The sequence below is a fragment of the Microtus oregoni genome, unplaced genomic scaffold (assembly GCF_018167655.1).
Source record: "Microtus oregoni isolate MIOR12 unplaced genomic scaffold, Mior012 000083F_ref0000379, whole genome shotgun sequence".
In the NCBI taxonomy this organism is placed as follows: domain Eukaryota; kingdom Metazoa; phylum Chordata; class Mammalia; order Rodentia; family Cricetidae; genus Microtus; species Microtus oregoni.
The window spans coordinates 656,155-674,171 of record NW_024544543.1 but is presented as its reverse complement, the minus strand read 5'-3'; the positions used below and the strand labels follow the sequence as shown (position 1 = coordinate 674,171).

Below are 18,017 nucleotides of genomic sequence, written 5' to 3'. Positions count from 1 at the left end.
TGCAAATAATGTCTGCCAGGCCTGTAGAGTGCTTACTTCAGCATCTGGGTCCTGTCTGATTACTGTTGGATAAATGGAAAGGTGCCTAACCTAAATAATGCAGCAGGGTCAGAGTAGGCATGCCCAGGGCATTGGGAGAGGGCGGGCCTGCAGGCTTTGATCAGCTATGGACACTGGGACTGGGTAGGCTGGAGTCCAGTGAATCACTAACGGCTGATGGTTCTGTGCATCCAGGAGCCATACAGAGTCTACTCAGGACACGGTGAGCGCAGGAAAGGGAAAGAAAAGGAGTCTGAGGCCTAACTCAGGCTTCCTAGTGCCAAAGGCGAGGTTCAGGACTCAGTCCTTTGGAGAGGTGCTTGGATACTAGTTGTTGAAATAACAAGGAGGAAGGGGTGTGTACGGTATGTGGTGGGGAGGCACCGGAGAGAATGCACGTGCACGCAAACCCTGCCCCCATGAGTCCTACAGCATCCAGCTCTCACTGGCTGCTGCCCACTCATCTCCAGGGGACACTCATTTCTTACTTTCTGAGGCTTTCCTAGGGTCAGTACTACATCCCCTGCACCTATCACATTCCATCTCCACCCCCAGTACTCACCGAGCAGGGAATTCATTTGCTGACATCAACAAATGTTCACTGAATATCTACTACATGCCAGGCCTGTTAGACGTTGGCTAGTGAGCAGCCATGGTCATTCATTCATGGAAGAACTGAGTGGAGCTGGTGTCAGTACAGTTCCTGGAGACAGAAGCTATTGTGGGATACAGGAAGGACAAGATCTATCTTAGGTGACAACCCACACTCTAGCCGCCGTGTGAAGAGTGGAGAGCAGGGTCTGGAGGTCATATCAGAGAGAGTAAGAAAGCAGTGGGTAGTGGTGGCTCCATCTAAAGACAGAAGAGGAGGGAGGAGAAATCTGGCTAAGAGAATGCAAGAGAGGGGGAATGGATGCTTTCTCCAGCTTCTGCTTCCTCCCACACCAACATCAAACAGCTCAGTCCTGGAGGAAACCAGTCAGATCAAGGCCTGGCACTGCCTTGCCAGTGGGGGACAGAGAGGTGAGGGTCTTCATTTGCATCACATTGCAGTTCCCATCCCAGCAGCCTTTGATCTGGTTTGATGTCTCCTTCAACCTCTTCCCAGGCAGAAAGCCTTTCATTCTCAGGAGGCAGTTCCCAGCCCATCTGCGTGTCACTGGCTCTGGTTCTGTCACAGAGCGGGGAAGCAGAGCAGGGAGGAAAAGAGGCATTATCCTCCTCTCACTTGGGTCAGTCACCTCGTGCAAGAGCTCTTCTGAGGCCTGGCAGCTGACCTGAGACCTAAGTGAAGAGGACAGCCAATCTGGCTGTCAGCTTCAGAAGGACCCAAAGGTGGGCTTGCTTTCCTGCTGGGTCCAGTGAAATGGAACTGGCCGCGTCACCTAAGCAGCAGGCAGCTCTGACATCCATCCCTGTGCACAGCCTTCCTATGCACAGGACAGGGCTGAGGCTGGGTGCTGGATGCTGTTTTTATAGGTAGTGGGGGGATCACCATGGGAAACAGGGAAGAGACCACAGGGGCTTCTGGGCCCAGATTATACCATAGGGCATAGTCCGGGACCCTTGAAATCTGAACACACAGATCCAGGTTCAGATGAGTTGGTGTGGTCCCTACTTGTCTCTTTGGAGCCATAGAAGCTTGACTCATATGATCTTGGGGAACTAATGGAAATGTCGTGTGGAGATGCCCAGTGTAGCTGGGGCAGAACAGGCAGAAGTTTCCCTTGTTTTGGTTCCATCCAGTTAGTCATCCTAAAGGATGCTGGGGGCCTCTCAGTCCTGGAAACACTGCCAGGTGACCAGGAAGATTTAAGGAAAATCTGGCTTCTCAGGTTGTCTGGCCTGGCAAGACTGTCCAGTGCTCCACACCTTACCTACCACCCAGCAAACCCCTGTGGGTAAGCAGCAGCAAAAGCTTTGGTTTGTCATGGGATTGCAGAACTATGTACAACCTTACAACCTACTAAAAGAGAAAAACCCAGAAGGACACCCCCACACCCAGGGTTCACTTGAGAGTCGTTTCCCCAGCACACAGTAAGTTCACCATAAACCCTGCTGGAGGGGATGGTTGAGTAGGGGAGCAGAAAGCAAGGGCTCTGGGATCTAGAAGCTGAAGTAGTTGAGGCCTTGGCAATAGTTCAATGCCTTCCAGAACAGAGGTGACTTTCTTGGAGAAATCAGGGCTGAACAATCCAAGGAGAAACGGCAACCCATTCCCTCTTCCTATGGCAGGAAGAATCCCAAATAATCTTGTATTACTGCTCACCAGGCACTGTCCTCACAGAAACTCCCAGAACCATAGGCAAAAGGGCTGCATTGTCCCCATTTTATAGACGTAGAAAACTGAGGCTTGAAGTAGTCAGTTATATAGCTGAGAGGAAAGGAGCATTACATGCTTGGCCTGCCCAGGAGGTCCACTCCAGACTCGCAATTCTTCCACTCTTTGATCTGAAACACAAGCCTTCGGACTAACTCTATGGTAACAAAATCCAAATGGAAAGGATAGGACCATGTGCATTGTATAGGTTCACCAGAAAGGAAGAAGTCTGGAGGCAGATCTGTTTTGCTGTCTTGTAGCTTTGGGGATAAGTGAGCTAGTTGCCGTTTCCCCAGCATCATCAAGACGGTCAGCAAAGGGGCAGTCTGGTAACCTACATGTTAAGAATGGTCTCCAGAGAGCTACATAGTAAAGGGGACTCAGGGGAGGGGAGTACAAATTAGGGGGAGAAACAACACTGGCAACGGGGAGGGGCGGAATAAAAGGGCACTGTGGATGAATTTTAATGTAATCAGAAAGCTGTTGCGATGATAATAAAGGAATACATTCAGACATCAGGAGAGTGAGGCAGGGAACTGAGTTCCAGCATTTAAATCAACAGCATGGAGAAAACACCATGCGACGCGTTCTGAAGGGAAGGGAGGGATTTTTAAAGCAGGAGGGAGGGCCAGATATTAAGAAGCTTCAGGCTTTTAGTCTTAGTCTTTTGGAAGTCATGTCCACGAACTTGGAGCCTTTAATAGGTGCCTGGTTGGGGCAGAGGCTGCACTGAAGTATTCAAATTTCCCCTTCCTCTTCAGCTTTGTGGTGGCTGCTTCGCAAGGCAATCCTAAGGGCTGCCACCTTCCTCTCTCTAAGGGCTCTATTCTTCCTTTCTCTCTCTTCTTTCTACTAATCTGGATTCTTTCTGATTTTTGATTCCAATCCTTTTCCCTGCCATTTCCCCTCTCTTCTGCACGGCACCCTTTACACACTCTCTCATTTGTCTCGGTCTCTTGATCTCTGATGTTCACCTCCACCCCAGAGCTTGCTGTTGGTGAGCCAGGGGCACTGTGACCCTAAAGATGAAGTGAGACTGGAACTTACAGCCCTGCCATGATCCAAACTAAGGCAGGCATAGAACTTTGACTGTTCAAATATGGTAGAGGGTCAGGCTACTGGTTCCTGACCCAGGAGTTGACCACACATCACCAGCGGTTTAGGTGAGCAGCCAAAATTCATCCCCAGGTTGGTGGGGAAGGACCTGGGATGGCTTGGGAAGAGTGTTCCGATCTGTAAGGGGCATGCTGCCTGCCACAGGTCCTGACCCTGTGCTACAGAATATCTACTGTTTTTCTCCGGGGAGCAACTTGGAGATAGGATGGTGGGGAGGAAAGCAGACAGATAACAATCTTACAGGCAAAGCAGTAAGTGAGAGGAGGTACAAGGCGCATTGGCAAGAGACTGTCCTAGGAAAGGACTCTGCCTGGGACCTTCCATGTGGAGCAAACGGCACCAGCCAAGGTTTCAGGAAGACTACCCATTGCAATTCATTCCTGCGCTAGAGAAGATGGGGTTTAGAAGAAGGAAGGGACTACGAGGTAGCCCAGATGGCCCGTGTGCCAGAAGTCAGACCAGGGACCAGGCTTCTCAGAGAGCTGTCTTCTAGCAGAAGGAGGCAGAGGAAGTCGCTGCCATCCAGCTCCTGCTGATGCTCTGCTCCCCCGCCCCTGGCCCGCGCCCCCCTTCCCCCCCAACACAAAACCTCGCTGCTTCCAGCCAAGCTTCTGTCTGCACCCCACCCACCTCTGGCCGCTGTGAGCTTCGTACCTTCCAGCCAAGATCTTCCCTCACCCTCCCTATTGCTTTTGCTCTGGCTGTGAGCTACGCCCCCTCCTGCCAAGCTCCTCCCCTACCCCGTTGCCCTCCTTCTCTGGCCGCGCCCTTTTGCCGGCGGCCCGCCCCCTGCAGTGCTCCGCCCCTGGCCCGGGTAAGCATCTCCTAATTTTGTTCTAGAAGATAGAAAACTCTTCGTGGGCATGCTCAACAAGCAGCAATCCGAAGACGACGTTCGCCGCCTCTTCGAGGCCTTCGGGAACATTGAGGAGTGCACTATCCTGCGCGGGCCGGACGGCAACAGCAAGGGTAAGGGTGTGTGTGTGTGTGTGTGTGTGTGTGTGTGTGTGTGTGTGTGTGTGCGCGCGCGCGTGGGTGTGGGTGTGTGTATGCGCATGGGTGTGTGTGTGTGTATGCGCGTGGGCACAAGCCTGAGAAGGATGCTAGCGCTCCCAGGTGGTCCTTGTAGAGACCAAGAGGGGAGGAGGCCGTGGGTCCTATGCTCTGTGCCCTTTTCCATCACTGTCTTATTCCCTTCACATTTTATGCTCCTCGTGGGGAACATCTTCTCTGCTCACCCTGTTTCTGTGCCACATCTCTCTCTGACTTTCTCTGTGTGTCTCTGTCTGTTTGTCCCTCTGTATCTCTCTTTCTGGGTCCTCAAGGCCATGGCTCAATCTGTCCTATTCCCGCAGGGTGCGCCTTTGTGAAGTACTCCTCCCACGCTGAGGCACAAGCCGCCATCAATGCTCTACACGGCAGCCAGACCATGCCTGTGAGTGTAGCCCTCGGGGGTGCACGCAGGGTGACCACGCCTGTGAGAATGGCCCTCGGGGGTGCGCGCAGGGTGACCACGCCTGTGAGAGTGGCCCTCGGGGGTGCGCGCAGGGTGACCACGCCTGTGAGAGTGGCCCTCGGGGGTGCACGCAGGGTCTCACCACCCTTTCCACTGTTTCTCAGATCAGGGTAGATTGAGGTGACCCAGAAGAAGTGGACTTGAGACTTGTTACTCCTGGATGACCCCCACAAAGAGTGCAGGGGAGGAAGTGGGGCCAGGCAGGGCAGGGACACTGGGGTGGAGTCTGGGGCATGCAGATCTCATGTGCCGCCCTGGCTGCAGGGAGCCTCCTCCAGCCTGGTGGTCAAGTTTGCAGACACTGACAAGGAGCGTACGATGCGACGAATGCAGCAGATGGCTGGCCAGATGGGCATGTTCAACCCCATGGCCATCCCCTTCGGGGCCTACGGGGCCTACGCTCAGGCAGTAAGTGGGGGCAAGGGTGGGCGGGGATTTGTTCTGGAGCTCAAACACCCCTCCCCAGAGCCCCAGAATACAGGGATGCCTACTCAAACATATTGCTCTGTCCCCAGAGTGAAGTGTCAAGCGTAAACCCAAAGAGAGTAGCTTCAGGGCTTAGGAGAACCCAGATAGGGATAGCTTCAGGGCTTGAAAGAATCCAGGTGAGGATCATTGCCAGGAGGAGGTGGGCTGCTGTCCTGATGTTCAAAAAGGGGCTCCTAGAGAAGGCCAGATGGGTCGCCCGCATCCCCTCCTCAAATCAGTGTGAAGACTGGGAAGCACCAGTGGGGTAATGGTCAGGCGTTTGGTTCTCATTATACAAACTCCACTCCCAGGGGTTTTCCTCAGGACTCTGTCACCCCTGGGCTTGTGTGAAGTGACTGACCCGGAGCCTCGAGTACCCACGCTCCCTCTACTCTGGCCCTCCAGCTTATTTCTTTCACAGTTGCATCCTCTTCAATATAGCACCCTCTCCTGCCTCCGGACTTGTAGCCACCGTCCCTGCGTGCTGGCCTCGAGGTCCTCCAGGGTTGCAGGGTTTCAGGCTCTAACCATGCAAACACCAATGATGTCCTGAGCAGTCTAGCTCTGACTACTTATGCAACCTCCTCAGCCCCCACTCACCTTTGCAATAACATTGGAAGGTCTAGTCATGTTTCTCCTCACTTTTCTATGTGACCAATTTGAGCAAGAATTCCCCTGTTAACTGTATGCGGCTCATTCAAGAGTCTGGCTGCCATTCTCCACAATAGCATGCCTTACACAGACCTGCCAACGAGCATACATAGTCCCTTTCCCTACCCTGAACAGCTTAGGTTACCAAAGGTCTTACTGCTCCTTGTTTTAAGTAGTTAATTCCCAGGGAAGTGGAGACTAAAGCAAGCAAATCCTGGGGAGGCCTCAGGGCTTTCAAGGGGTAGTGACCAAGAGACTGTACCAGCTCCCTGAGGCTCAGAAGTTGGTCTCCAGGAGCTAAGCCCCTGGTGGGAGGGTTGCCCTCCTGGAAGCGCGTGATATTTTTTCCACTCCCTCTGCCCCAGCTGATGCAGCAGCAAGCGGCCCTCATGGCATCGGTTGCACAAGGAGGCTACCTGAATCCCATGGCTGCCTTTGCTGCCGCCCAGATGCAGCAGATGGCGGCCCTCAACATGAACGGCCTGGCAGCCGCACCTATGACCCCAACCTCAGGTGAGCCAGCAGGTCCCTGGCCTGGGGAGGGAGTATCATGGCACAGGCTGGGACATCATTACAATGACTAGTGGCTCATTCTACAGTAAGAACACACAGGCTCTAGGCCCAGGTAGTTTGTCTCAAAATTGTTCTAATCTGTAGGTGCTCAAGGGAAGAAGAGATGTGGGCCCCATGGAATCCACAATAGGATTCCAGTGTGAGATAGTTTCTCTCAAGTTGTCAGTCCTTGCCTCACGTCAACCTATCTTTACCTGTATTAACAACCACCGTCTGGGAAGAAAGTGACATGAAACCACCTCCATTCAAAGTCCAGCATAGCCTTCCTGTTCAGTTGCCTTGGCCTCCCTCTTTATGCCAACCTAGACTAATGGGCATTTTCCAAGAAACTACACAACCAGCTGGAGAACCTGGAATCATCCATGGATGGGCACTGCAACCAACCATCTCACAAAACAATGTTTTTGTTTGTTCGTGACTCTTGTCCAGTACAATTGTGCCTCCCAGCCCTAGGCTATCTGGCAATGCCCACAGTTTTTGCTTGTCACGGCTCAGAAGAAAGGAGCACAACTATCATCGAGTGTGTAGAGGCCGGAAGGGTGTTGCTGCACATCTCACAGTACACAGGTCAGCTCCCTAGAGGAACTATCTGGCTCTAGGTGACGACAGTGTCAATGCTGAGAAGCCCTAGGCTCTAAATCCCAGCCCTAGGCTGGGTTGATATGGTGGGCTCTCTTCTACCAAGCATTCTGGCTCTCTGTCCCAGACCACAGCAGCAATCTCCCCGAGGTCCAGCTGTTCCTTTCCCAGCTCAGAGCCTCATAGACTGAGATATCTCTGGACTCAACTAAAGCATCACCCTGTTATTTAGTCCTGATTCCCAACATCAGGAACACTCACGGGTCTGGGAAGTGGGTCAGCCTCAGCTGCAATTGAAAGGCACTTTCCACCCTTTGGGGCTTCAGGACAATAACAGTCTGACATCTTGATATCTACCACCTGGAATATGGTGGAGATATGCATGCAATTGTCATCTGGCCCTAACTTAATCATCACTACCACAACCACTGCTATTGCTTCTGCTGAACGAAGCCAAATAGGGCTGAGATTGGACTCTAAATTGTCCTTTCTTGCTCTGTGTAAGAATCTAGAATGTTCCTCCAGTTGAATAGCAAGACTTCTTGGAGAAGCAGATAGGCCTCCCATGGACCCAAAAAGGATCAGTCAGTCCTGACTTAGCTGGAGTGGGCAAGAGCCACTGAAAAAGAACCAAGGGCCAAAGGTGGATAGAGTCAAGGACATGGGATCTAGAGTCTGTGTGCTCCAGATTCAAGGATACCCATCAGTAGTTAGAGAAGTCTTCATGGCATGGGGGCTCTGCCTTGAACAATGAATAATCTGGGATAAATGAAGGTGTTACATTCAAGAAATTAAGCCAAGCATAGTTTACCACCAAAACAGGGTGGTTGTGTAAGGTCCAAGTCTGTCCCCAGGCCCGGAGAGCTAGCAAGGTAGAACTCCATGACTCAGCCTTTCTCACCTTTACTGTTCCTTGTCTTACCTCTTCCCCAATCCCTCTATACCCCCCAAACTAGGTGGCAGCACCCCTCCAGGCATCACTGCACCAGCTGTGCCTAGCATCCCATCCCCCATTGGGGTGAATGGCTTCACTGGCCTCCCCCCACAGGCCAATGGGCAGCCTGCTGCGGAAGCTGTGTTTGCCAATGGCATCCACCCATACCCAGGTAAGCATGTCTAGTGGCCCCCCTTCCCCCTTCTCACTCACTGTCAGAAGAAGAGATGCACAACTCCAGCCCTCTGTGCTGTGGGAGCTCCTTCGGCCATCCCCTGGTGGGGCCACCAATGTGATCAGAGCATCTACTTCAGGGAACCTATAATGAGAGAGAAAGCACCAAAATCCTAACATGGGGGAGTGCCTTCTGATCCATAAGAGAGAATTCCATCCCAGGGGCTGTGTGCAGGATGAAAAAGCACTGAGAGCCATTGTACAACCCAGGTGGAGAAAAGGGGCCAGCAACTGCGAACTGACTGGGAACTTGGGCTGCAATAACTAGAAGGGAAGAAGCTAAAAGAATAACCTCATTTAGTGACAAGTAACGAAGGAGTCATTGCAAAAAGAACTGCAGTTACTTTGACTGACAGTCTAGCCATGACATTCCAGTCTAGTCTTCTGATGCTCTCTGTCACGCGCAAACACACACACACACACACACACACACACACACACTCACACACACACACACATACACACACACAGGTCAGCACTCTGGACAGCTCCTGAGGCCAGCTCCTGGGTTCAGGACGTGGAACTAAAGATAAACAAGAAGACCCATTGCTGGTTGCCAAATGACTTTGTTCCTGTCAAATCCAGTGATCCTCACATAACAAGAGCATGCAGTTGTCCTGAAACACTTCTTCCTTCTCACAGGAAGGATGACAGAAATCAGGGCAGGGAAGCAGGGTCCAGAGTCCTAGACTATCAAGTAGCCACATAAAAGAGATGCGCAAGGCACGGTCCTTCGTAGATGGAGGCTGCTCGGTCGCTTTCTGCTCACCCAGACCTGAAATAATAGCACAAAAACTATATTAATTAAAACACTGTTTGGCCAATAGCTTATGCATATTTTTAGCTAACTCTTACATCTTAAATTAATCCATTTCTATTAATCTGTAAATTACCACAAGGCTGTGGTCTACTGGTAAGGTTCTGACTGGCAGCTGACATCTTTCTCTTTTGGTAGCTACATGACATCTCTCTGACTCCACCTTCTTTTCTCCTCTATCTGTTTTGAATTTCTGCCTTGCTCTATTCTGCCCTGCCATAGGTCCAAAGCAGCTTCTTTATTAACCAGTGGTAACAAAACATATTCACAGCATATAGAGGGGAATCCCACAGCAGTCCTCCTTTCTGGCTATCAGAGGAAGGGGTCATAAAAGCCCAGTCTTTGTTAGATGCTAGGATTCCAGGACATTGGATTGTCCCCTAGGGGGTCAAAGTTCAGTTGAGGGCACCATATCTCCTGTCCTACTCCATCTTTAAGCAGCACACTTAAACCAATCAAGAGGGAAATGTCCTCTGGTTCAAGATGGCCAAAGACTCAAGTGAAGATTCCTACAGGCTAGAGAACCCCAGGAGCATTCCTGGGGAGCAAACCCATGCCAAACTTTAACAGTTAAGGTAAACAGAGAGCACAGCTCTAGGGTGGGCTGTTCCAGACACCCAGATGCAGGAAAGGCCTACTTGGAAGGAGCAGAATTGTTAGGAGGCAGGCCCAATAAGGACAAGAGCCCAGTCTGCAGCAGACTCACCTAGGTGGGGCAGATTGACGCTCATCAGAAACCACTATGGGTCCTGACAAAACCTAGCAGCTTGGAGGTTCTGATTTCACAGTCTAGAAGGACACTGCAGTATACACAGGTTGTAGCAATAGTAGAGTGTGATCTCCATGCTGGAGGAACATGGGAGAGAAGAACTGCCTAGTTCTGGACACAGAATTGTCCTTGATTCCAGTTCATGGCCTAGAATGCAGCCCTCAGGCCGCAGGGGTCTGGAGAGGGACTTGTTAGAGCCCACCAGTGTTCTGTAAGCATGGGGATCCTGCCTGGCACAGGTGGGCCAGGGGCATGCTGGAGGCAGAAGTGACTGTGCTAATCTCAGGCCTGGTGACTGGGAGATGCCACCCCTGGCACATCTGGGCATCCCCCACTCTCCTCTGCCACTAAGCCCATCTGGATCCCCAATTCCTTCCCCACCCTCACCAGCATCTGTGAGCCATTTCTCTGATGGAGCTTGGAGACATTTTCCCCCCTATTTGTAATAATCTGCCATATCCCATAAACAATTCCCTGACAGAACCAGAGGAGGGATGCAGGGAATGGAAGAAGAAAAGTAGTACATTAAAAAAATTAATTTACCATCTTTAAATGCAGAGTTTGGAGCCACCGTAATGAGCGAGATCCTTCAAAATGTTCGCTCTTTGGCAGTTACTAATGAGGTCGTTAGGCAGAAAAGCAGAGAGGGGTCCTCTGCATGCTGCTCTCCAATCTTAGCCCCAGTAGCTCCTCTGTTCTCCCATCTTGCTCACGACCATGTTCCATGTTGGAAGTTCCTAATGTGTGTGGTCTTTTTCTTTCTTTCTTTCTTTCTTTCTTTTTTTTTTTTTTTTTTTTTTGGTTTTTGGTTTTTCAAGTCAGGGTTTCTCTGTACTGGACCTCACTTTGTAGACCAGGCTGGCCTTGAACTCACAGAGATCCACCTGCCTCTGTCTCCATGAGCGCTGGGGTTAAAGGCCTGCACCAGCACCACCCAACAATGTATGTGGTTCTAAGAGCCACATACCACCTTCCAAGGACTTGCTCTGACAAGCACTGAGAACTATTTATACCTTCCTCCCCATGTAGTGTTTGCTGAGCTCCCCCGCACTAGGCTGGGCACTGCCTCTAAACTTTACACGTTGTTTTGCACATTGGCTTCAAACTTCGCTCTGTTAGAAAGAGCACCATTTCTTACATGCATAAAGGTGCTGTAAGAGTGAGCATCCAGAAAGACCAAGATAACAAACCAGATATGGCTGTCATCTAGAGAGCTCAGAAGAAAGCAAAAGAAAGAGGGAGCAGGAATTAGCTCTGTCGAGTATCAGTTTGGAGTTCTTGGTTCTGGTCTCCACCATGGAGAAAAGTAGGGATTGGGTATTGGGCTGGAACAGCCCCAGGCAGGAAATACCTTTTATGACCCCTCTTTAGCTCCCTCCTGCTAGGCAGAGCCCCACCTGTGGAGGGTTGTGCATGCCCCCAATTCCTAGTGCGTATTGTATCTGTCACCTGCTTATCTATAGGGACTTTTGTCTCAGGCTTTTCTAGAGGCTCCTCTGAGCCCTAGGTGCTGTTTCCCATGTGGAATTTTACTTGAGAACAAGAGCTCAAAAAGAAGTGGGCATTGTCCCCGTTAAAGGCATTGAAGCCTGACAGGTAGTTAGCTTGGCTGGTTAAAGGACATGTGAGCCCAGGGGCTTTCCCCTGCCATCTAGGGTTAAACAGTTTATTCCCAACACAGTGGGGTTGCATCCTCCCTGTGTGTGGACATCTATCTCTGTGCATCTCCCTGGGCCAGCCCACTCCTCATGTCAATCATCAGGGGCCTCAGCAATCAAGGACTGTACCCACTACTAGTCCATACTTAATTCTACTGAAAGCCCCTCAGCACCAACGAAGGCCAGAGGCAAAGCAAGTCTTTCCCCAGTCCAGTTTCCCCAAGGGTCTTGGTAAAGTTTCCATTCAAGGTGCTTCTCTTGTTCTAGCTCCTTGACTTCTCTGGGAGGTATCTTTCTCCAAGCTCTATTGGTAATCACCATGGTATGGAAAGGGTTTATTTGCCTACATATCATGGGCCACAGTCTCTTGAGGAAAGCCAAAGTAAGAACCTAGGGCAGGAACTGAAGCAGAAGCCATGGTGTAGGGCTGCTTATTGGCTTCTTCCCCATGATTGGCTCAACCTATGATATAACTCAGGACCACTTTCCCAAGGGTGACACTGCCAACTACGAGCTAGGCTCTCCTACACTAACCATTAGTCAAGAAAATTCCCTGCAAACTTGCCTAAAGGCCTGTCTGATAGAGGCATCTTCTCAGTTGAGGTTTTTGTTCCCAGATGACTCTAGCTTGTGTCACATGACAAAAACCCACCCAGCACAGGGACAGAGTCAGGGCCAGTCTTCCCAGAGCTTTCATTCACTGCTCCTACCTTCTTCTGGGGATCTGTAAACAAAAACCCCCAACCTAAGTGAGCACCGTTGGCTGCTCAGTCCCTCTCCAGGGCCAGGGCCCCCATGGTCTGGCACCTCTCCCCAGACTTCACAAACTTCTGCATGAACTGGTCTCAGCCCCACCCCAGGTCAGCTTCACTATGCACTTCCCAGCTAGAACGGACAGTTCAGTACCTACTTAGGTTTTGGGTACAGATCAGAGAACTCCAACAGGAGCCTGTCTCAGCTGTCCTGCCTTGGAGCCGGTCTGTGGTGACCAGGGTTGGGCAGCAAAGCCACGCTTGGCATGGTGGGGGCAGGGACTAGCTCAGGTGGATGTCACTGACCTCTGGTGTCTTGGCTTCCTACAGCACAGAGCCCCACCGCAGCGGACCCCCTGCAGCAGGCCTACGCTGGAGTGCAGCCTTACGCAGGACGTTAGTATCCACGCAGCCTCTTGGCTCTTTCACCAGCTCTACCCGTCTTTCCATACACCATACCTTCCCTCTCCAGCCCTGCTCCCAGGCCTGCATGAGGCGGGGAGGGAGTAGTGGGGGCTCTAGATGGAAGGAGGGAGGGCGGAGCTGGCACTGTTCTCATCACCACCCAGCTGTCTTCCACCTGGGATTCTCTACATGGTGCCCTCACATGGGGTGGAGAGAGGGCCAGAACTCCTTGAGTTGGTGAGCCAGAGTAAAGTTTTGCCCTTGATGTGCAGTGACACATTTGCTTTCCTGTCCCTATGGCACTACCTGCCAGGGCCAATGTGCCTGATAGTCCCATGTTGCATAGCTACGTTGGTTGCTGCTCTGTGCAGTCCATGGTCTCTGACCCAGAAAGCAGAGGCCTGGATATGAGAGGAGGAGCAACTCTGGAGGGGAAGCAGCTTCTCCTATCCAGGCAAGTAAGATGGAGCCCAGAGGAGAGGCAGCAAAATGGACAGGCAGGCAGGAAGAGGTGGCCTGAGGCCAGCAGGCCAGGTGTCATAGAATCCAGCCACGCTGTCAGTCAAGCCTCTCCCTTTGCCCCACCACTTGGCCACATACTCTTGTCATCCCTACCCAGCCTGTGTCCACTGCCTGGGCTGGCTAGGGCGCGTCTTCACTTACTATGGAGATCTAGTGACGCCCCTCTGTGGGAGATGGGGCTACCCCAAAAGATGGGATCTCAGGGAAAGTTGTCCTTGCTTAGTTGGAGCCAAGAAGAGGCCCTGCTATTGGACCCTTCCCAGCTCCAACCTCAGGCTCTGCAGCCCTGGGAGCCAGGCTGGGCTGCTAGGAGAGAGAGCCCTTCTGCCCTCCCTCTGACCAAAGCTTTTCCAACCAATCACAGGGAACATCAGGCATACTCCTGGGGAACACACAGCCACATTTCATCGGGCAGCTCCTTATACCCCACCAGGTATCATCTGAGCAGAAGTAGGTCAGCTATGATGGTCCATGCACATAGTCACATGCACACAGACATATATATATACACAGATACACACAGATACACACACAGACACATCCACATAGTCACATACACAGACACACACACAGAGACACATACACACACAGTCACATAAACAGACACACACACACACACACACACACACACACACACACACAGAGGAATCGTTGATCTTCATACTGACATTTCCCCTCCATAGGTAACCCAAACAGAGCTGCTTTCTCTGAGCTGCTGTACAGCCTGTGGCTGGTGGCTCTTGCTGACACTGAAATCTCTCTCTTTATTCTGGCCTCCCACCCTGTCTATGTCTCTCTGCGCCCTGTTGCCATCTCTTGACTTTTTCTTCGGCTCTCCAGCAGCTGCCTACCCTGCTGCCTATGGTCAGATAAGCCAGGCCTTTCCCCAGCCACCGCCAATGATTCCCCAGCAACAGAGAGAAGGTGAGTCTCATCCCCTGTTCCTCCCCACTCCCTGAAGAGGCTGCTTCCCTGGGCCTCTGGCCTCCCCAGGCCTCTGACAGGCCTTTGGTTAGCTGTGAACACGGAGGTGGGTGGGAGAGCTGCTGGGCTAGAAGAGGTACTCTCCTATTCATACCGGAGGTGTGCATCTTGTAAGAAGCCCTCAAGACAAAGTAGTCTGGCCCCAGGGCAGGTGACAGGATACCATACCCCTGGAGCCAGCAAGCCATGCCCAAGGCACCTTCTCTACTCCCTACTGTAATTTGTGGTTTGACACAGCTCACATGCATGTACATTGGTCTTTAAAAACCAACCCTTGAGAATGGGGAGGTTGTTTTCCTGCTGCCGCAAGCCCTACCAATCATTCTTCAAAACAAGACCTGGTAGAAGAAGTTAAGAATGTATTTGCTGGTGGAGGCCTTGTCCCTGCTCCAGAGAACACGTAGTTCCATCCCCTGTAGTGATCTTCTGAGGTCCATCGGCTGTGATCCCAAAGAGAGAAAACAGAGCTGGGAAGTGGGGCTCCAGCAACGGGGCAGCCTTTGCAACACTGGGCACTGAGGAGATGGTGGCTAGCCTCAGGTGGTCAGGGAAGTGAGGTGCTGCAGGAGGCATAGCCCACCTGCCTTCCCTGAGGGGTAGGACTTGGTCAGTGTGGAGGGCAGGCAGAGATAAATGCTCAAGACTGGAAGGAGCAGGCACAGGAGACTAGTTTATCCTATGCAGGATGCATGTCCCCTCCGGGTGATGGGGAGAGAAAGGTGACATTCCCAGACAGGCTCCACAGGTAGGATGAGGTGTTTGACGGTAACAGTGCAGCTCAGTGAAGAGGGATGCCCTAGATGGTCATGTGTGGGCAGAAGTCAGAGTGTGGGTAGAGGACAAGCAAGACCAGAGCCTTGGCAGAGAGTCATGACGCCACTCATCAGTTTTCCTCCCAGTACCCAAAAGCCACAGAAGCAACAAGATAGGAGACTATATAAATCGTCCCAGGGGCCCTGTCACAGAAAGCAGAGCTTGAGAATGAGGAACACAACCAAACCTCATCTTCTTCACCTCCTAGTAAGGGTGTCCTGTAACAAGGCCACCAAGTCTGTTCCAGCAGTTCACATGGCAGGTTCCAGTGGTTTCTGAATGTCAGGCAGGCTGCTCCTGAAGCAGACACTGTCCGTGATCTGGAGTTTAGGTTACTCTCATATGACTTTGAGTACACACTGATCCAAATCCCTTTGGTGAGAGAGCCTCCAGCAGTGTGGACTTTGAACTACACCCCTCTGGGTCTGACTCCCAGACTCACCATAGCCTGTTTAGGTAACTCCACACAGAGTCCCTCGGCTCCATTGCTTACACAGTAAGAACAGAGGGCAGTTCCTTAGAGAGATGTGCGTATTACACTCACTTGGGTCTGCTCTCCCAGGCAGCAAATGTCCACACACAGCCCTTCTCTGCCCAGTTACCACCTCCCCCTAAACCTCAAGAGGCATATTCCCATGCATCAGACAGCTCCTGAGGACCACATCATCACATTTTCCCATACCCAGTACCCCAGAGATCTGTGGGCCTACCTTCCTGCAGCCCAGACCTTCCTCAATTACATCAGAGCCACAGGGGTGGACCAGGAGCCCCAGTATTGCTGATCTAGGCCTAGAGCCCAAAGGCCCCACACTGTCTGCTTCTTGCTTACCTCTCTCTCTCTCTGTCAGATTCCTTTATCTCTCTGTCTTAAAGGTCTATGAATCCCTAAACTCTGTTACATGCGTGTGAATCTGGAGGAGTTCTGAAGGAGTGTAACTTAGATTGGTCCTCAGTGGTGGCTTCTGCCCTGAAGAGTCCATCTCAAAGTCTAAGGGATACATGGCAGATGCTTCTTAGGATGACAGGATACAGACTTGGGAAGATTTTCATTTATTTAGTTAAAATCAATCCGTCTGACCACTGCAAAAGAAACACATCTTTATCTGGAAATTAGCCGGGCAGGCTATGGTTCATGACAGATAGGCAGAAAGCAGAGCTCACATTATGGAAGCTACAGGCTTGGTTCATAGCTTGGCTTCACCTCCTCCACCCCCAGCTATGTCTTTTGATTTGACCTCTTTGGAACACCGTTTCTTCAGCAGCAAAGTGGTGACAGTGTAGCTAGGTGAGGGGGTGCTGCAAAGGTGAGTCCCATTCAGCCCAAGGATGTCCTCTGGTGGGGCGGAAGCATTCCAGCTGCTGTTCAGATGAGGCAGGCAGCTCAGGGGCCGTCAACCCTGGAGCCTCCCTCAAGCTGTTCCTGTGCCATGTGCTGGATCAGGAAGGGGAAATCTTGCTTTCTGCCATCAAGACTAGGAAGGTGGAAGGTATGGAGCAGGGCAGCGGGGCCTTAGAAAGAGATCTGTGTGAAGCCTGCGGGGTCTATGTGCCTGTCTCTTGGGTTGGCTGGTAGGTCTGTGAGTTAAGGCTAAAAGGGAGAGAAAGGAAGTGCCAGCACAGGGAGGGCCATTTCCTCAGCCCCCCAGAACAGGGACTGGGCAGGAGAGTACCCCCAAGCTCTGTGCTCCTTTCTCAGCACCTTATTTCCAGGGGCATAGCTGATCAGACCTTGGCATATTAAACCCCATTTTCTCATTGACTCTGCCTGCCCTTCCAGCCCCAGAGCTGCTAGGGTACCCATGATTGATCTTTTTGCTAAACCACCACTGAGACACAGAAGGGTTCAGTGATGTGCCCGAGGCCCAGAAGAGATTGGAGCTCATATTAGGGGCTCAGTAAACTCTCTCTGTTTTGGGGAGTAGCTCCTGGACTGGGAAAGAGCCTCCACCTCCTAGCCCCGCCCTCTCTCCCTGCTGCACGGCCTAACTCACCTTTCCTCTGTCTCTCTCTTTTCCCCACCCTGCCACCCCTCCTCCCTGCCCCTCCCCTCCCCTACCGCAGGGCCCGAGGGCTGTAACCTGCTCATCTACCATCTGCCCCAGGAGTTTGGGGACGCTGAGCTGATGCAGATGTTCCTCCCTTTCGGTAATGTCATCTCCTCGAAAGTGTTTGTGGATCGGGCGACTAACCAAAGTAAATGCTTTGGTGGGTAAAGATAACAAACCATTCAGCTTCACCTAGGATGGGGGCTGCTCCCACCGACTCCTCCTGCTCCTTCACACTGCCCCAGGTGCTCCTGGGCCCAGCTTCCATCTCTCAGTCCTTTTCTTCTGTTCTGCTCTTCCTCTGGCTTCTCGGCTTTCCTTATTCACACTCACGTGGCTCCCACCCCCCACTTCCGGCCAAGAAATCCCTTGCTAGCCCCAAAGCCCAGCTGCAGCCAGCAAGACAGAGAAGGGGGCACTGTGGGTGGGGGTGGGAGTGTAGCATGTAGAGCCAGAGTCCATTCCTCTTCCCAGCAGCCTCCCGTGCTCAGAGAGTCTGGCTTGAGCCCTCGGGTGAAGGATCCAATGGTCAGTCAGCCTGAGGAGGCTCTCCCTACCTGCCCCCTTAGCCCTCTCTCCATCTTTCTGTCCCGCCACCTTTCCCGTGCCTGCCCCATTCCTTGCTCCTCGCATGCCATGCAGTGACCCCACCCTTACACCCACTTCAGGCCACCAGAGTGGGCATTGTTGGGGAGCCAGGAGGAGACTGCTCTCAGGAAGTCTACGTTCTGAGCACAATAGCTCTGTAGCAGCAGCGAGCTAGGCTGAGTACCAAGCAATGAGCAATAAGGAAAGCAGGAGGCTGGAATGAGAAGAGGCAGG

At 52.0% G+C, this 18,017-nt stretch overlaps 1 protein-coding gene across 39 annotated transcripts in view; it reads left to right on the top strand.

Annotated features, from left to right (window-relative positions):
* Positions 1 to 18,017, top strand: part of LOC121441900 (CUGBP Elav-like family member 4) — a 278,628-nt gene that overhangs the window by 248,044 nt on the left and 12,567 nt on the right. For 8 of the 39 annotated variants that reach the window (XM_041643273.1, XM_041643265.1, XM_041643280.1 and 5 more), the window contains exons 4-11: positions 4,316 to 4,444; positions 4,831 to 4,910; positions 5,256 to 5,399; positions 6,476 to 6,623; positions 8,219 to 8,368; positions 12,757 to 12,822; positions 14,194 to 14,277; positions 17,212 to 17,295. In XM_041643273.1, coding sequence (XP_041499207.1) covers positions 4,316 to 4,444; positions 4,831 to 4,910; positions 5,256 to 5,399; positions 6,476 to 6,623; positions 8,219 to 8,368; positions 12,757 to 12,822; positions 14,194 to 14,277; positions 17,212 to 17,295 — 885 coding nt within the window. Of the gene's footprint in view, positions 1 to 4,315; positions 4,445 to 4,830; positions 4,911 to 5,255; positions 5,400 to 6,475; positions 6,624 to 8,218; positions 8,369 to 12,756; positions 12,823 to 14,193; positions 14,278 to 17,211; positions 17,356 to 18,017 lie in introns of all 39 variants that reach the window. The other 31 variants (XM_041643279.1, XM_041643270.1, XM_041643282.1 and 28 more) reach the window with 11 other exon arrangements.